The 17,798-nt window shown below is 42.7% G+C and overlaps 1 protein-coding gene across 6 annotated transcripts in view; it reads left to right on the top strand.

The window, feature by feature from the left end:
- The first annotated feature begins 4,353 nt into the window (after nucleotides 1-4,353).
- Nucleotides 4,354-17,798, top strand: part of grm8a (glutamate receptor, metabotropic 8a) — a 304,192-nt gene continuing 290,747 nt past the window's right edge. For 2 of the 6 annotated variants that reach the window (XR_006400439.1, XR_006400440.1), the window contains exons 1-2: nucleotides 4,361-4,532; nucleotides 10,806-11,627. Coding sequence is in view for 4 of the 6 variants with exons in the window: in XM_044342700.1 (XP_044198635.1) it covers nucleotides 11,085-11,627 (543 nt within the window). In the remaining 2 variants the exon portion in view is untranslated. Of the gene's footprint in view, nucleotides 4,533-10,805; nucleotides 11,628-17,798 lie in introns of all 6 variants that reach the window. The other 4 variants (XM_044342702.1, XM_044342701.1, XM_044342700.1 and 1 more) reach the window with 3 other exon arrangements.

Raw genomic sequence — 17,798 nt, 5'->3', positions numbered from 1 at the left:
CACAAACTGGCCGGACGGTGGCGCTGCTATCCACGGAGAGACTGTAGTGAAAAGTAAATTCACTACTACTGTATATATCTGTATTTACTTACTACAGTATGTAAATATAGATCCATACACAGATGACTGACTTGTACTGCTTTGCTCTTGGTAAACAAAGTTAACAAAAAGGATGAAGACATACTATGGATGTGTGTGTGTGTGTGTGTCTGTCTGTCTGTCTGTCTGTCTGTCTGTCTGTCTGTCTGTCTGTCTGTCTGTCTGTCTGTCTGTCTGTCTGTGTGTGTGTGTGTGTGTGTGTGTGTGTGTGTGTGTGTGTGTGTGTGTGTGTGTGTGTGCATGCGTGCACAAGTGTGAAAGAAGGAGGGAATCAGAACTGGATTGTGTCCTCCAAAAAACTGACTGGAAACAAACGTTTTTTGTTTTTTTTTCCCGATAAGAAAAAGCAGAATTTGACCCTTAACAATCCCACACCGATGCAGAAAACCTTGGGTCCTTAGCTATTAGCATTTCAAACCAATTAATTTTCAACTTGTACTGTATGTATAATCCCACCTTAAATAGTGTGCTGAGAGTGAAGAATACAACAGAATATCAACAGAATATACATATTCATCCCCTACTTTTCCCCTGACATAGACAAGTGTTTTCCTTCCTGTAATTCTTCAGGAGGGTAGATTCTCGCCTTAGAGTGGAAAATCACTTTCATCTTCTCGTGTAAGAGCTTCCTGTTGACACAGAGGAGCAAACAGATCGCTGCACTGTAACATTCGTCATGCTAGCAGTCCATAGTCTGATTTAGTCACCTGTTGTATTTGCTTTACTGTCTGACCAACAGCAGTCTTATAAAAGAGGATCAAAAAGTTCATAAATTACAGGGTATGGTCAAAATAAGAGAAAACCAAAAGTGCATTTTGCAGTTTTCTTTAAAAACTGCTGTTTCGTATATCACTTATTTTCTGTTCTTTTCTGCTGGACTGATTGCATGCTTGTGAAAGGTATTTCCTTTACTTTGACCGTATCCTCTTTTACCTTCATATATCAGACAGGTGATCAGCCTCAGCAATAGACTGGTTGTAAAAAAAAAAAAAAAAACCCGCCAGACTATGGTCATCAGTCTTTTTTTTTTTTTTTTTTTTTTTTAATCGATTATTTTCTTGGCATTTCTGCTTTTTTCGACAGCGACAGCCAAGGGTGCTGGTCGCAATTGAACCCGCGCCACTGCGGTAATGATACGTGGTACACACTCTACACAGTGAGCCACCGGAGCGCTGCTATGGCCATCAGTTCTGTGTAGGTTTGCTAGGACTAAAGGAGTTATGCTCTGAAATGAAGCAAAGTGTCACCTTTGCTCACAGAATAATCAAAATCCTACAAAAGGCACTAATTATGATGATATAAAACAATATGTGGTAGCACAATGATAATACGTCTATGTTACATTAATTTTCCTTTAAATATGGATTATTTTGGGACATAACAGCTCAGTTCAACTGTTAACTCTAAGGTACAGTATGCTACCACTGGCGAAACATTCAAACTATCAAATTAATACAATCATTAAGGCCTACATGGCAGATCATTTGTGTTAATGCATGAGAATCCAATTAACAGTGAGCAGGAAAGATAGACCTGCCCATTGATTGAGTGGTAATGTGTGAATGCACATTTTTGCAGACAGGCAGCTTTTGGTTTTACTGTAACAGCCGTACTGCTTCAGACATTACAAACCATTAACTGGAAAACTTCAATTTCTGCATCCAGCGACATAATTTTGTCATCTTGCTTGTTACAAACTTTCAGAAAGCAGTTGCAACACAGCATCACTGCACTGTACTCCACTTACTGCTGTAATCTACTGTTGGTGGTGCTAGTCATGATCATAATGGGCCAAAATATGGGAGATGTAAACACACACACATAAAAAGGAAAGCTACATGCCTGAGTAAGAAACATCATTTAATTCTCCTAACGTAGAAGTTTACATTCAAGTTTTTGTTCCATTAACAAAATATGCAGGGGCTCCTTAAATCAACTTTTAAACTATTTTATTTTTAAACCCGTATAATCGCCATTTATTTGAACTACACTAAATGCTGCATCAGTTCCATTCAAAATGTGCTTTCATGTACTCAAACTTGAGGGGGGCTGCGCTTGTTGGACACACCCCGAGGTAGTCTTTGAAACACTGGCACATGACAGGAGGAGGGAGGAAAGGAACGGAGGAAGACCAAATGTAGATATGTCTTAATGTTCAAACAGAAAGCCATGAAATGGAACAAAACCAGAAAAAAGGAAAGACCAAACTCTATTTTTATAACTGAAAACGCTAGTGCAACAAGGTCTTGAAAACGTGTATTGATTCATCCCACACGGATGGTATAAATAATAGTTATAATAGTCACAATAGTTATTGACTTGTACTTAACTGTTGGTTGACCATATGCTTCAAACATGTCTGACTAGTTACTACTCTGTCAATGTTTAATACTGAGGCAACTTTGCATTGTTCCAGGATTAGTTGTCTTTTTTTTTTTTTTGTATCTCATTCCTTTTGAAGGACATGTTTTTTGTTTTTTTGTTGGAATGTGTCAGGAGGAGAACAGGAATCAAACCTCAAGAGATTCTTAAGCCTTTTTTTTTTCTCCTTTACATCTTGTCATTTCCTTCATCGTCAGTTGTAATATGTTATTAAGCTCACCTTCTAGAGAACCTGAGAGGAGTTAGAGAAGCCTTTCAAATGTGACAAGAATGTTAAAACCAACCACTTATGTACTAAATAAAAAATGTACTGCTTCAAAACCTCGCAGGGGAGTTGTGTGTGGCTCCGTTTTTGTCCTCAGATATGAGTCATAAACTTCAATCAATCAATCATATTTGTTTACTGCATTTGCAGAGAGGAGATTTCATTTGCCTTCTCAGGAATTGCTTTTTCGGGTATTTACAGTTTCACTTATATTTGTGAGATTTTTCATTTCCCTTCCCATGTTATTTCCTGTGGCACAAAACGTCATTTCTTTTCATGTCTCCAGGAACGATACTAGGATTCATCTTGATGACGTCAGTAAGAGACACGTATAGTGAAAAAGACCAGTGCAGGATATATTCCTGTGATATGTTGGACTCCAAAACAGCTTACGAACAAACAATAAACTGATCCTACTAACTGGTGTTGTCTGCTGCCATAAATCCGTACGGTTCACCAAATCCAAAGCTGCAAATAATCCCCAACAATTACACTATTTACTTAAGCTTTAAGTAATGTTTGCCAAAAACCAGAGAAGCCAGCTGTTTCGGAAATAGTTTGGCCTTTTTAAAAATGAAAGGATATTTTCGTAACCTGTTTCTGGTTGGAACAAATGGGTTTGGGGCTGAGTGCCAGAGATAAGTCAGGTAAGTTGAAAAGTATCACGATTTGGACTAATGCACCATTGGTTTTGGTCTTTTCATTGTTATTGTTGCCAATAACAAATATATAGAATATCACCAGCTTTATCAATTAAACCACACCTCTGTATTTATTAGGTAAATATCTCCTTTGAAAGGATGCTGGACTCTTCAGTCATATCATTGTTCTGGGGACCCTGGAGACCTCAAATGACCCTGATAGTCCAAATACCAGATGCCACTGCAGGTAGTCCTTTGGTCCAGCATTAGCAGCTCTGATTTCCCCAAATTTTAAAACCCCCTTATGTGCCACAAAGGACAGTTCTTGCATTGGCTTTTTTTGGTTCACAACAGTTGAAAGACCACCGCCTCCTATTCCTCTGTTGCAATGACAGTATATTCGCCACGAGATGGCGCCATTGCTCCGCGTCCCTACACGTCGCCGCAGCGCTAAAGCCACAAATTGGACATGTTGCGCACATCTTCCACATTGTCACATGAGAGAACACCCTGGTCTGTTTCGATTGCCTGGTTCCTCACTCCACACACACAGCTTATCAAATTGTTATTACACAGCAGATGGGATGCGGTTCATTTATTTAATCCCATTCACCGCAAAGAGCCACGGCGCTTTGGTTTTACAAGGGGGGGAATCAATGGGCGCAGTAAAAATGGATTGAAGTTCAGGCAATTAAGAGTGCGGCGCAACGCCTGTGTGAGCGTATTTTTGATGACTTATTAATGTGTTGAAATAACCAAAGCCCTCTATTGTGCAAACTATCGATCCGATTGATTGGTAGTAAACTTGATTGAACGGACTGCCGGACCACACTGATGCAGTTAGACGATGATTTGGTGCGGGCGGGTTACCTGAAAACACACACACACACACACACACACACACACACACACACACACACACACACACACGTCTCTCGCGCGGAGTGTTTTTGCGCTTCATTTGGCTGTGGAAGTCGCGCGCTGCCGCTGTCCCTTTCAGCACCGAGGAGCGGTAGAGGAGTGTACGTGTGTGTGTATGTGTGTATGTGTGTATGTATGTGTGAACGCGCGCGCGTCTGTGGAGCACTTCACGGGAAGGGTCCACGCGCGATGAGCTTAAAGAGAGGACTATGGATAAAAATCAGGTGGGTTTTACCAACATTATTGATCATGACTGACAGATTCCGCGTATGATGAATTCCTCTGCACCTCTCTCTCTCTCTCTCTCTCTCTCTCTCTCTCTTCTCTCTCTCTCTGTGAATGTCTCTCTCTCTCTTCTCTCTGTGTGAATGTCTCTCTCTCTCTCTCTCTCTCTCTCTCTCTCTCTCTCTCTCTCTCTCTCTCTCTCTCTCTCTCTTCTCTCCCTGTGTGAATCTCTCTCTCTCTCTCTTTCTGTATCTCAGACTCATTCTTGGGAATCGACTTCATTACAGCCAGCCTCCCTCTATTGTCTCCTTTAACAAGTGCGGGGTTAATAATTGCATTTTCTCTTGTATTAAAGAAGCTCTTCTGGTCACGACGGAGCACTTTTTTCTATTGAAAAAACCTCCACATCGGCTTCATAGCTATATCCTGTATTCTTCTCTCCAGCTTGCGGATGGTCTCATTTTCTTTTTAATTTTGCTGTTGTGTGGTAGTGGTGGTGGTGGAGGGAGAAATAAACTCACCACTCTCCAGGAGGACTGATATTTTTTTGGGAAGGGGGGGGGGGGAAGGAAAACTGCTGAGCTCCGCAAGGAAGTTGCCTGAGGCGGGCAAGGACCCCCGAGGAGTCCGCGGGAAAAGAGGCTGGAGACGGTTCTTCTCACACCTTCACACACTGTCGGATGAATTAGATTTTCTGAGGTATCTCATATACTATCATCCCGTTTTCTCCATTCACACTGAAACGCTGTTGCCTCTTTTTTTTCTCAGCGGGTGTTTTGCGTCTCTCTCTCTCTCTCTCTCCCTCTCTCTCTCTCTCTCTCTCTCTCTCCCTCTCTCTCTCTCTCTCCCTCTCTCTCTCTCTTGTGGCATCCTCACATTCCTCTGGTGATGGATTTCGGGGGCAATCTTGTCTTATTTAGGCTGTTGTCTTGTTTACTACCGACTTGTCCTGCTGCTTATTTCTTCTGTGGTTTTTATTGATCATCATTTTTCATTTCACATGGATTCTGTGCGATAGAGAGGTGAGTAAAATGTCTTAGCAGCACATGGGAAGAGATATGTTTCACTCAATAATGCGTGGGTATGGAGTGTTTAAAAAAACACAGATCAGATGAGGAAAATAAGTAATTTTTCTCCCCCTGAAGAGATTCTTCTGTGCATGGCACTGTCTTAATTAGGGTGCAATCTGAATACCACCACCGCTGTGCAGAAGCCTATAGGGCTGCATAATGAGCATACACCCATAGACTTTGATCTCATATAGTCGTGTTTCTGAACCTGTGGGCTGTGAGCTTTTATCACCAGACACATGACTTTATCACGTCAGAGGCATATGTTATTTAAAAATGAGGCGTCTCGTGGCAATGTGAGCTGTGGCTTTATGCGTTTATCCATATATGGGGACAATCAGGATGTGTTCAGAGATGTGTTTAAAGATGACAGGGTGAAAGTGTTTTGACATGGCAGATTATTTGAAAATGATATGATCTGCATGTGTGCGCCTGCACATTTAATATTTATTTATTTTCAGTCTGGGTAAGCCCATAACACTGAATGGAGGGTGAATCCAGATTGTGTGTGTGTGTGTGTGTGTATGTATGTGTGTGTGTGGGAGGAGGGAGTTGTACTCAGGGGGATATCACCATCCGAATGCATCTTTGGCTCATGATCTCACAAAATCAAATGTCATATAGTTTGAGAATGCTGCTGGAAAGTGGGAGCTGTGAGATCGGGGAAGGTTAGGGAACAGGTAGAGAGAAAAAATTCTTGAACGAGAGACTCTGAGAAACACCTACTTATGGAGGGAGAGAGAGAGAGAGAGATAGAGAGGACGAGGAGGAGAAGGCTAGGGGAGAGAGGACAGGGCGGCATGAAAAGCTATCACTTTCTGAAAAGAGCAGTGCGCTCCCCAGAGAGAAGTGAAGGCCTGCAGAAGGCGATTTGTTAGAGCAGAGAGAGAGAGAGGGAGAGAAGGAGGGAGAGGAGGAGAAGCAAAGGAAGGTAGAAATAAAGGCAAAGTGGAAGGTAGAGAAGGCAAAAGAAAGGATGAGGAGGGGTGAAGGAGTTGAGGAGAGAGGGTGAAGAGAGGGAGAAGATAGGAATGAAAGAGGAAAGGAGAGGAAGATAAAAAAAAAAACCAGAGTATAAGGAGTGGGCAACACTCACCTAGACAGCCAGCCGTGGGTGTAAATTAAAAAGAGTGATGAGCCAGTTGCAGCCTCTTGGGGTCTAACCCTCTTCATCTTTGAGCCACTAACCAGCACAGCAATGTCTGCGGCCTGCTTTTAGGTGTCCATGTGGGAGAAGAAATCTGGTTTTGAGCCTTTTGTGAAGCGTCCTAAAGGACAAGGACTCTTATGGGAGCATAAAAGAGTTCAGATCAGGTGGTAACTTGTTAAGAATAGCATGTGTAATACAACATGCAGGCAGGGGTGTCACTTCTTTTCGCTCCTTCATGAAACTTTTAATAACCTCGGGGCCTCAGCTTAGTCACGAGAACGGAGAAAAGACATTCACACATTGCCCTTATCTGCTTTTTTTTGGGGGGGGGTTTCCCTCTCGAGATGTTTGCATGTAGTTACATCTTGCATCAGGCCAGCTTAAGTCCTTGTGGTCGCTCCCAGTTTGAGATACAATTTGCCAAATATTCAGAGCACCACAAAGATGAAATATGTAGCAAAAGCAAGGGAGATGATCAGTAGAAGCTGAGTCTGTGAGCTTTACTGGATCTTATTAGACTATATTCAGACAACGAATTTCAGTCATAGAGAGATTGTGTTAAAGGCTTCCCCTGTCCCCCATGGGACCTTATTTCAGAAAAAATATGTATGGTAGTCAACAGCGAGGGACAAATTTTTGATCCTGTTTGAATTGCGCCATTAATTATACATAAGATGTTTGTCAATTTATATCTCCACAAAAAGTTCCCTGTTTAAAAAACTTAAGTGCAAAAACAGTAAAGTACCATTTAGTTTTGGGTGAAACTGCTCAGTGAACGACATCTCTCATCTCGCACAAAATATGCGTCACCAACACCAACATGGTTGTCACCATTTTATTCAGCGACTCCTGGTCCTCTTATCAGCTGGGAAGCAAAAAAATGAGCAAGACACGTTGCTCATGTGACTCCATCCCGCTATGAAACACACAGGCATCATGTCAATGTTAGCTCCAGCGGCTCTGGGAAGCTTGTGGAGACACTTCTGAATTGATAAACATCATATGTGTAATTCATAGCACAATTCAAACGGGATCAAAAATTTATTTTTTAGTCTCTTGCCTGTCACTACTGTGTATATTTTTTTCTGAAATAAGGTCCCATGGTGGTCCAGTGGAAGGGGAGAGACTTTGTCTCTCTATATTGTATATATATATTTATTTGTATGTATTAAAGCTTAATTAAAGGGGCCTCAAGCTTCATTTGGACCCTTTCTGCGCCTGAGGGAAGTGGAGCTTGAATCCAAGGAAAAAGTGTTGAATAAACAATATTGCGGGGAGTAGAATACATGGTGTTAGCAGATGAATCAGAGCTGGCTAACCAAAGCAGGGTTTTTAATCATAGCGGGGGCTTGGCTGTGTATGAGTGGCTTTGACCTAATTCCATTTAGAGTGGAGAGAAACTGATGAATTAATTGGAACAGAATCGAATTATAAATGGATTCATCGAGAGAGCAGTTCATGCTGTGTTTAGATCTGAGCCTCGCAACCTGTTTGAGGCCCTTGTGGGTGAAATCCAGCCGGGCTGGTGAATATTTAGAAAAGTTAAAGTTTTGTAAATGATGCTTTACTTATAATATAGATAGTCTATTTTTGTTGTTGTTCCCTTTTAAAATCATCAGTTTTACCTAATTCAGCATCATATAGGCAGGACGGGACAGAAAAAATGAGCCGTGAGAGCGAGTAATAATGCAGGTGTTGCCTCAAGGCCCTTATCATATCAGTTTATAATGTGATTTAATGATGCATATAGTATTGACAAACACATCTGCTATGGCTGATATTACCACAAACTAATTAGCCACACGTTGAACCTGGAGCCTTTGGGGCCCCTGAGGGTCGAGGGCCCAGGGGCAGTCGTCCGCTTTGCCTGGTTGGTATTCCAGCCTTGAGTATAGTTTTATAAGTGGGCTCAATTCCACATTTAAATGTTAGAAAATGGAAGCTGAGTGCATCTTCGGGATCAATACGTGGACATATCTTCTCATTTGCTTTTTCGCTAACAGTTAGATGAGCTCTGTATGTTTTTGAAGTAAGCTAGATTCATAAAGCTCTGCGATATGTGTACATTTTTCACCCAAGTTGAAACACTTTCAACTCATGGGGACATGTCTTTGTGTCAATTAGCGCTGCTCCGGGCGAATTCGCGTCCAATCAGGTCTTTCCATCGACTTTGTATATAATCACGTTGTGTCCAGAATCCTCTTTCGCATTCTGTTTAAACACACAGTAAAGTTCACTGATTAACACATTATTTCTCATTTGCTTAATCTATGCTGGACTATTTCCTCGCAACCTCACAGTTATGAAAAGACTTCAGGAAGTCACTGCTTCCAGCCAAGAAATAGTCCAACACACAACCCCCCGTTAAACTTCAAATTTGTACAGATTAAACAAACTAGATAAAATGTGTTAATTAGTAAGCTTTAGAGGTGCTCACAGGCAGATTTTGTTACCTTTGGGCAGAGCCAGGCTCGCTTTCGCCCCCTGTTTCTAGTCTTTATGCTAAGCTAAGCTAAAGAGGTGCTGGTTAGGTCTATATGTGTTGGAAAATGATTCTGAAAGGGAAAATAAGCAATTTAATGAACAACAAAGCTAATAAATAGGCTAAACTGTGTGATATGGGCCATCTCAATAGCTAAGCTTGTGTGTATTGAGGTTAGCAGGACACCTATAATAAAGAGAGGTGTTTCAGAGTGATGGCCTAAATATCTAGAAATGATATCATAAAATGAATACTGACCAAACAGCCTTGAACAGCATTATATGGTGCTGAATTTAATGCAATATCTGATGTAATTTCTGTTCAAATTTCAGTTTCTAGGAGCTTTGCATCTTTACTAAGACGGGCTAAATATCCCTTGATAGCAAATACACTCAGACACTCTATTTGTTAACTACGTTTCTGGGGAAAAAGGTGAGGAAGAGGCAACAATTAACCCGCCTTTAAATACTTATTTAGAGATCAATTTCCTCCTCCCCCTAAACAGCTTCCATGCAAAAAATAAAATCAGGGATTTCAGATCAGGGGAGCTAAATGAGAAAATAAATCCCCGGGGTCTTGGCTAATGAAAGCACATTAGCAATCGTATCATGTTGGAGCCAACCAGTTTGTCACGAGCAATTTTCAGTCCCGGCCCAAACCAAGTTATAGCACTTCTCAAGGATATGGCTGCTTAATGTGCAGCTCAGTGGGTAGAACATGACATTATAACTGCCAGGGATCGAGGTGCAACCTCCCTGCGGTGGGTGATGCAGAAGTGTCATATCAACATTTAATACTGTAAACATGAAGAAACAATGTTCAACATTAAATCTACCTGTTGAGATTTCAAGTTCTGGGTGTGTGTGTGTGTGTGTGTGTGTGTGTGTGTGTGTGTAGAGTGTAGTGGATTTAATATGTTCATTTAGCTGCACCAGAAACAGCAGGTGTTTGAATGATGCAACACACTTGCTCCAAGGCATCTCTCTCCCTGTCTTTTCACTGCTGTCTCTGTTTCTCTCCCCACTGTCTCACATGCTTTGACTTTCTGTCTCTCCTCCTTCTCCTCTGTCTGTCTCCCACCATCTCTCCCTCCCTCCTCCTCCTCCTCCTCCTCCTCCTCCTCTTCCTTGCTCTGTTCATTTCACTCTCGCTCTTCCTCATCTCCACTGCAGCAGGTAGCGTGCGCCTTCGTGCGAACAGCCTGAGGAGCTCGCCAAGGTTCACTGCTGTCATTTTAACAGCTGTTCCACTCATTGATATGCCAAGAGATGAGTGTGTGTGTGTGTGTGTGTGTGTGTAGAGGTGATTACAAGCTGACAGATTTGGGTTTTTCAATTATAGAATGGTAGTGCAATTTTTGACAGGTCTACTGGAAACACCATGCCTATGTGAGTGTGCGCTTGTGCAGCCGAATGAGCATGTAGGTGTGCGTATTTGAAACTTGTTATTTGTATGCTCGGTTACATTTCTTGCCTTGCCCGTGATTGGTTTACACATGTTTGTCATGTGGACCGTACATCCCTGCATCTCATTGGCACTGAGGCATCCTCTCTCTGTCTCTTCCCAACAGGCTCTTCTGAAGATGTGACTTGCGGATTACAGGATCTACTCCCTGACTAGATTTCTGCTACATCACTGCCACACTTCCACGCAACCACTCTCTTTGTAACGCTGTCTCTTTTGGAATATGATTCGTTCCTGGGGCTCAGCTAGCTCCACCTCTGGGGTCCTTTACCCCTCCCTTGTTGACCAATAGGAAGGCTTTCATCTTTAATATTCCCAAAAGCGCATCTTCAGTTTTGGAATACCTAACCCTCCTCTAAGATTACCTTTGTCTCAATCGCTGATCATGGAACCTCAGTGGAACCCGACTTCTTACCCCCAGTCTCCTTCTGCCATCTTCCTGCTCGTGGCGACTTCTTACACTTGGCTCCTACCCGTCGCCTCCCCTCAGCGGATCCCGACAGACCCCCAGGCAGCGCCAGAGTACGCCCACTCCATCCGACTGGATGGCGACATCATCCTCGGCGGATTGTTTCCCGTCCACTCGCGGGGGGACCGCGGCACCCCTTGCGGGGAGCTGAAGAAGGAGAAGGGTATCCACCGTTTGGAGGCCATGATGTTCGCCATCGACCTGATCAACAAGGACCCCGAGCTGCTGCCCAACATCACGCTGGGGGCCCGGATCTTGGATACCTGCTCCAGGGACACGTACGCGCTGGAGCAGTCCTTGACTTTTGTGCAGGCCTTGATAGAGAGGGATGGCTCTGACGTCCGCTGCGCTAACGGAGACCCTCCGATCTTCACCAAGCCGGATAAAATTGTAGGGGTGATAGGAGCCGCGGCGAGCTCAGTGTCCATCATGGTGGCCAACATCCTGCGTCTGTTTAAGGTAAGATTTGACTCTTTAACCTCACCTCAACTCTCCTCTCCTCTCCTCTCCTCTCCTGAATGATTGCCACGTAAGGCACGTTCACCCGCCTCCCCTCACTCATCATCGCTGGCAAGATAAAGTTCAGTGATGACAACCAATTAAAATGTAGTCAGTCTTCCTGGAGTTTTCAACAGAGAGAAAAAAAAAAAGGAGTGAGAGATTACATTTTTGCCTGTGCGTTTGCTTTGAGAAGCCTAAAGTGTGATTTTAATCTCCCATGTTCTGATGTGTGTGTGTGTGTGAGAGAGGAGATGTGTCAAGATGTGTCAAGTCATGCTTGTAAGGAAGGCTTTTGTGTGTGTGTGTGTGTGTGTGTGTGCGTGTGCTGTGGAGCTTAGATCATTCCTGGCTTGTGGTTGAGCCAAATAAAAATGGCTGCCAAACACGGGTATCAATTACTGCTGAAATCTGTCAACAGCCACTTCATTCACTGCGGCGTGCGCTTGTGTGCGCGCGAGTGTGTTGCGCCTGTTAGGACATTTCTCTGTGCAAGTGTGTTTCCTACTACATGTGTGGGCCTAATTGAGCATCCTTATGAGTGCTCATGTGTATGCATGCGACAGTGTTTCTTCTCTTTGTGCTGCTCGTGTTTGTGTCCTTGCAGAGGCACTCGTATCTGTGATAGAATACTTGTGTCTCTCTAGGCGTGTGTGTGTGTGTGTGTGTGTGTGTGTGTGTTGGCGTTGTCATCATTAGCTGAACAGGGCTGATGGATAGCCGTATGATTATGAAATATGAGCCCAGTAATGACGCCCATGGCATTTCACATCCACATCTATCCCACGCTCTTTCATAATGTGTGTGTGTGTGTGTGTGTGTGTGTGTGTGTGTCTTTGTGGCCACACATTCTGTGCCTCCCTCTGTTCAGAAATCTATACCCTATGTGTGTGCATGAGAGCATATGGGAGTTTGTGCATGTGTGTGTGTGTGTGTGTGTGTGTGTTTGAACGCACTTGTTAACAACTAGCTTGCGCTTTGAATGGAAGATTTGCATATTAAACAACAACAACTAAACATGATTTATGCCAGGATCTGTCACAGCAACAGCACTCGAACAGAGCGCCTTTCTGGCTCCGCGCTGCCTCGTTCTCATTTGCCTAATACGATTTAGTGTGTTGTGTACACACACACACACCGTTTGCACATGTGTCTACATGTGTGTGGATTGCATGTCAGTGTGGGAGTGAATCTTGCGCGCGTTCACCGATATACTGTATGTTTGGGTAAGTTTTCCAACAATTGTTTGTGTGTGTGTGTGTGTACGTGAGTCTTAAGTATTTAGTGTATGTGTGTGTGTGTGTATGTGTAGGTATGTGTGTGTGTGTGTGATGATATCAACCAGAGGCCTGTGGCGGTGGTATTATATGACACAAGACGGTATCTTTCTCTGCATGGTTTAACATGAATAATGCAGCATGCGTCACAGTCTGAAAATAGTATGGAGGATACACATGTACACACACACACACATACACACACACACACACACACACACACTGCTATAAACATATGTCTTTTTTAAACAGGCTAATCTGACAGTGGCAGTCACAGCCAGTCGCCCACTCAACACAAGGGGCTCAGAAAGCAAATACAGCCAAGAGAGGGGTGTGTTTGTGTATGTGTGTGTGTGTGTGTGTGTGTGTGTGTGTGTGTGTGTGTGTCTTTTAATCTAGCAGCAGACAAAAGAGATTCAAACAACAGATTGTGTGAAAATTCCACATCCAAATCCTGAAGAAAACAGCCGCTATTTTTATTTATTGATATGTTCCCTCCTCGTGCTCAGCCGTGGAAGGAGCCTTGTGCTGACAATCACAGCTGAGAGAAATCGAGTCGAACAAAAGTTGTTGGTATTTCTTTTGTCACCGGCTCCTCTTTTGAAGATTATCTTTAAACCGTCTCTGCTTTGTGGAGTGATACGGAGAGGACAGAGGGGATGACATAAGATATAATAAGATGAAACTTTGTTAATCCTCGTGGGTGGAAAGCGAGCCGCGGCGGCAGCATATTTCAGAGGAAATTCCAAAGGAGTTTTGTATATAAAAAGAATAGAGCAAAAAATGGCTGTCATCTAAACGCAGTAAAACTGTCAATTTCACCACTGAGTCTGACGGAGCAAGAAATGAGGGGTCATACGCTCGCAGAGGTTGTAGACAAACCAACAGTTTAGCCAGATAATGTAGCGGTTCGTCGGGTCAGAAGATATATCTGAGGGGTCCAGACTTGCCTCTGATCTCTGCTTTTATGTGTGAATTACTGAATAATTTAAGGTTTTCAGTTTTTTTTTTTAAATATTCAAATAAAAAAAAGGAAAAAAGGCGAGTAGACATACTGTAGCTTTGTTTTACATGGTCAGGGGCTAAAAAGATAGTACAAATGGTAAAACCATAAGAAAAGGCACCCAAAATAATCCCTCACTGCTCATTTTACTGTTCACATATGTGTTTTCTTCCACATAAGTTTTGCTAACTTTAGGCTTGTTTAAAACCTGTAATGATCATCTAGCTTTTTGCGATTCATGCTTCCTTGTTTTGTTTGTTTGCTGATGTTGACGACGGCTTAAACTACTAAAATATGTCTCAAGTGCTAATAAACAGAATTATCCTTTAAATAGTCATCGCTGCAGCTGTTTCAGGATGTGTGATACAGCAGCTGCAACACTGTCTAATGAGTTCATAGTCAAACATTGTGTTTTCAGTGTGCATTGCTCCTTGGATCTATGGGGAATTTAATTAATGAGGATGCTGTGGATTCATAGGAGGAAGAGCGGGTAGGTCATGCCTGGGAGTTTCACAGATTGCAAGTTCAACATGGAGAGCACATACTTTATCTGAAACATCCTTGCCATCGCTAACATGTTGTCTTTTTTTATATTTTGTCTGTATTCATCTCTTTAACCACTCTTCCTGAAAGAGTAACTGTTTCACCCTTGAATATTGATTGTGTTTGTTCATGGTCGGTAATTACAGCGACATTATGGATCGGTGAGCCCCTGAGACTTTTGATCACCTCTTAAACCACCTTGAGGCAAACCTTGGCTACAGCTACAATCTCATCTTTGCACTGGAAAACCTAATAACACATATAGATACCAGACCTGTAAGTTAACTCTATCAATTGCAGGCACTAATAAAAACTGAACTCTTTTTTTTTTTTAATAGAAAAGAGGTGATAGCTGCCTTCACATCAGTGCTATCGCTAATGGATTGTGTGTGTGTGTGTGTGTGTGTCTTTTGTCTGCGCCGTTCCCAGGAAGTCCTCACTGTCGTACAATGAAGTGAAAGGCGCCTTTCACCCAGTGACACCCGCATGCTGTGTGTCGGAAGCCAAAAATGAAATTCAATTCATAAATTGATAAGTGGTGGCTGTCCCCCGTTGAGCGCAAATGGAATGACTTTGCCTCAGGGAATTTAGGAAACACTGCTATTATGCACACACACACACATACACACACACTGGAGTCTCTCCCCTTCATTCAATCAGCTTCAGTTCCACTTGATTCCGCTTGAGGCTTTCAAACACACACTCACACACTCACACACACTCACACACACACACCCTCTTGTTTCCTTTGAGGAGACAACTTATTATCTGTGTCTCCGCTGGTGGTTTTTATGAAGTTGTGTGTTCCAAGGCCAAGGTCAGAAGCAGAAGTCTTTCCCACGCTCCTTCTCACACTGTCTCACATATGTCCAGCTGTGCTCGAGCTGCCGCTTGAGCTGTGTGTTCACCATAACTCAAGGTTTAGGATGTCAGTAAAGTGCATCTTACATATGCGTATATGTGTGGATAGACGTATGCATGCACATGTATGAGGAAGAGCAGCCGTGGTCGAGCCTTCCCAATTGCTTCCATAATTCAGCCTCCTCTCCTCTCCTCTCCTCTCCTCTCCTCTCCTCTCCTCTCCTCTCCTCTCCTCTCCTCTCCTCTCCTCTCCTCTGCCTATGTGATATATTCATCTGCCTGTGTATTACCGCCGCCGTGATTGCTTCCCCGGGGATGTCTCTCTCTGTTGTTTCTGGTGGATTTCTGCACCATACATTGTGTGACATGAACATCCCAACTCCCAGGAGGCACTTAGTTAGACTGTAGTCTGCACAGTACATAGATGTATGAATCTTTCTTTCATGTGTACACGGCATGTCTTCAAACAGAGCGCACACGTGCCCATGCAAGTAAAATCACACACTTTACTGTTAAGCAAATTAGCAAGAGCAAATGTTTGCTCAAACCCTTGGAACATACAGTGGACTGCGGCTTTTTACGCACTTACAGGCTTTTTTTGTTGTTTTTTTTACAATTGTTCACATGAATTTCTCTATACTGAGCTCATTTTTTTCTTAACACAGTCGGCACAATGTAGAATAAACATTGTGCTGACTGCGTGGATAATTTTTGATTGCTTTGACACAAAATGCATTCAATGCATACATTTCATGCACTCTTTTCACACTCAAACACAACCACCACCAAAACGCTGCGTTTTTACAGTCCATTTTGCATGTTTACATATTATTTTAAAAGCTGTAAAAGAACATGTTCTATAAAAAGAGACTGCAATTTGCTGCACTCTGCTACATCTAAAAAAAAAAAAAAAGGAGAAGATAATGCATGAACTCCGAATTGGGACATACAACACTCAGCGCCTCATTTCATTCCTTGATGACCTCTGTGAAAGACTTGGAGAGGGGTCAGATGAGGTGAATCCAGAACATGTTGTAAACGTGTGGGATAACGAGTTTCACTGTTCTCATCCCGGGATGCTCTCACTTTTCCTTCTGCCTCATCCTCCATTCCTCAACCCCACAGAGGAACTCTTCTCCTCATGGAGGTGGAAAGTTTATGACCACCAGTCACATGATCGCAAACTGTTTACAGTAGTTTATAGTATGGTATACACACATGTGTGTTTTGCATAACTGGAATTACTCTAGCTTCATTTTGTGCACTTTCCAAAAACACAGCATTTCAGATGTGAGATGAACTGTTGTGTCGAACTGCATTTTTGGTAAAGAGAGCTATGTGTACCATTGTGAAAAAGTGAACTGAGTATAGAGAAATATGTGTCAAACGGTATAACCAATGTCTACATGATCTGTGGTCTCTTCTGGATGCAATGAATGCTGGACTCCAGGACATATGTGCAGGAAATGTATTGCCAGGGATGTATCTGGCATGCAAAATGATTCTTCTCTACGTGTATTGCAACAGAGGATATGAGATGTGATGTGAACTTAGCAATACTATTGGTTGGTGGTGTTTTTAGGTCATTGTGTTATGAGTTTTCTTGTTGGAAGACAAATGTTATAGCACAAGAGCTGACCCTGAGACGTATATGATGTGTTTTGGTTGTATTAGTGCATTTCAGATGTTGGATTGACTGTTGTGCTGAGAAATGTGAGAAGCCATTTTAAAAAAAAAAAAAAAGCCATACTAGAACAAACTGTTTTTCCGGCGCAGGAACATCCTCTGAATTACAAATTAATTTGGCATTTAAGCTTCACAAGGATGACAACAGCTGCATCAACATACAATTAAGAGGATATGCTGTGCTTTTTATTCAGACGCCAATTCAGACGCGATTGTGACGGATTTGCTATTATCCTCAAGGTCAGGCAGAGTTTGGGCTATAGTCCTGTCCTAATCCTGCAGACTGTTTGATGGAATAATGACAGGAGAAACAGCAGAGAGGAGAAACTGTGTGAAGGAGACATTGCATTGCGAGAAAAGAAATAGAAGCTGCATAGAATAGAAGAGAAAGAGGCAAAGCAACAGAGTAAAAGAGAAGGGATTTAATAAGAGTCCGGGGGTCAGAAATAAAGACGACAGGACAATGACACAGAAGGAGAAAGACAGAAGGATAAAGGCACAAGAGAAAGATAAAAAAAAAAAAAGGCGAAAAAGCTAAAAAAGACAAAGCGAGCAGGAGAGACCGTGGCATCCTCTAGACTATAATGATGTGGCGTTGATTTCTTTCATGGAGGCATTATGCATTAAGAGGGGGATGATAATGAAGCCACAGAGCACACTGAACAGCAAGTAGGAAAACTCATTAGGACATGAGTGGGTCTCCATTTTGTGCCGACTTGCGCGTGCCAGCACTCCTTGTTTGTGACTGAGCGCGCCTCGTGT

This window comes from Thunnus albacares, chromosome 23, assembly GCF_914725855.1.
Source record: "Thunnus albacares chromosome 23, fThuAlb1.1, whole genome shotgun sequence".
NCBI classification, from domain to species: Eukaryota; Metazoa; Chordata; class Actinopteri; order Scombriformes; family Scombridae; genus Thunnus; species Thunnus albacares.
Note: the sequence above shows the minus strand (reverse complement) of the source record. Positions and strands in the feature narration are given on the sequence as shown.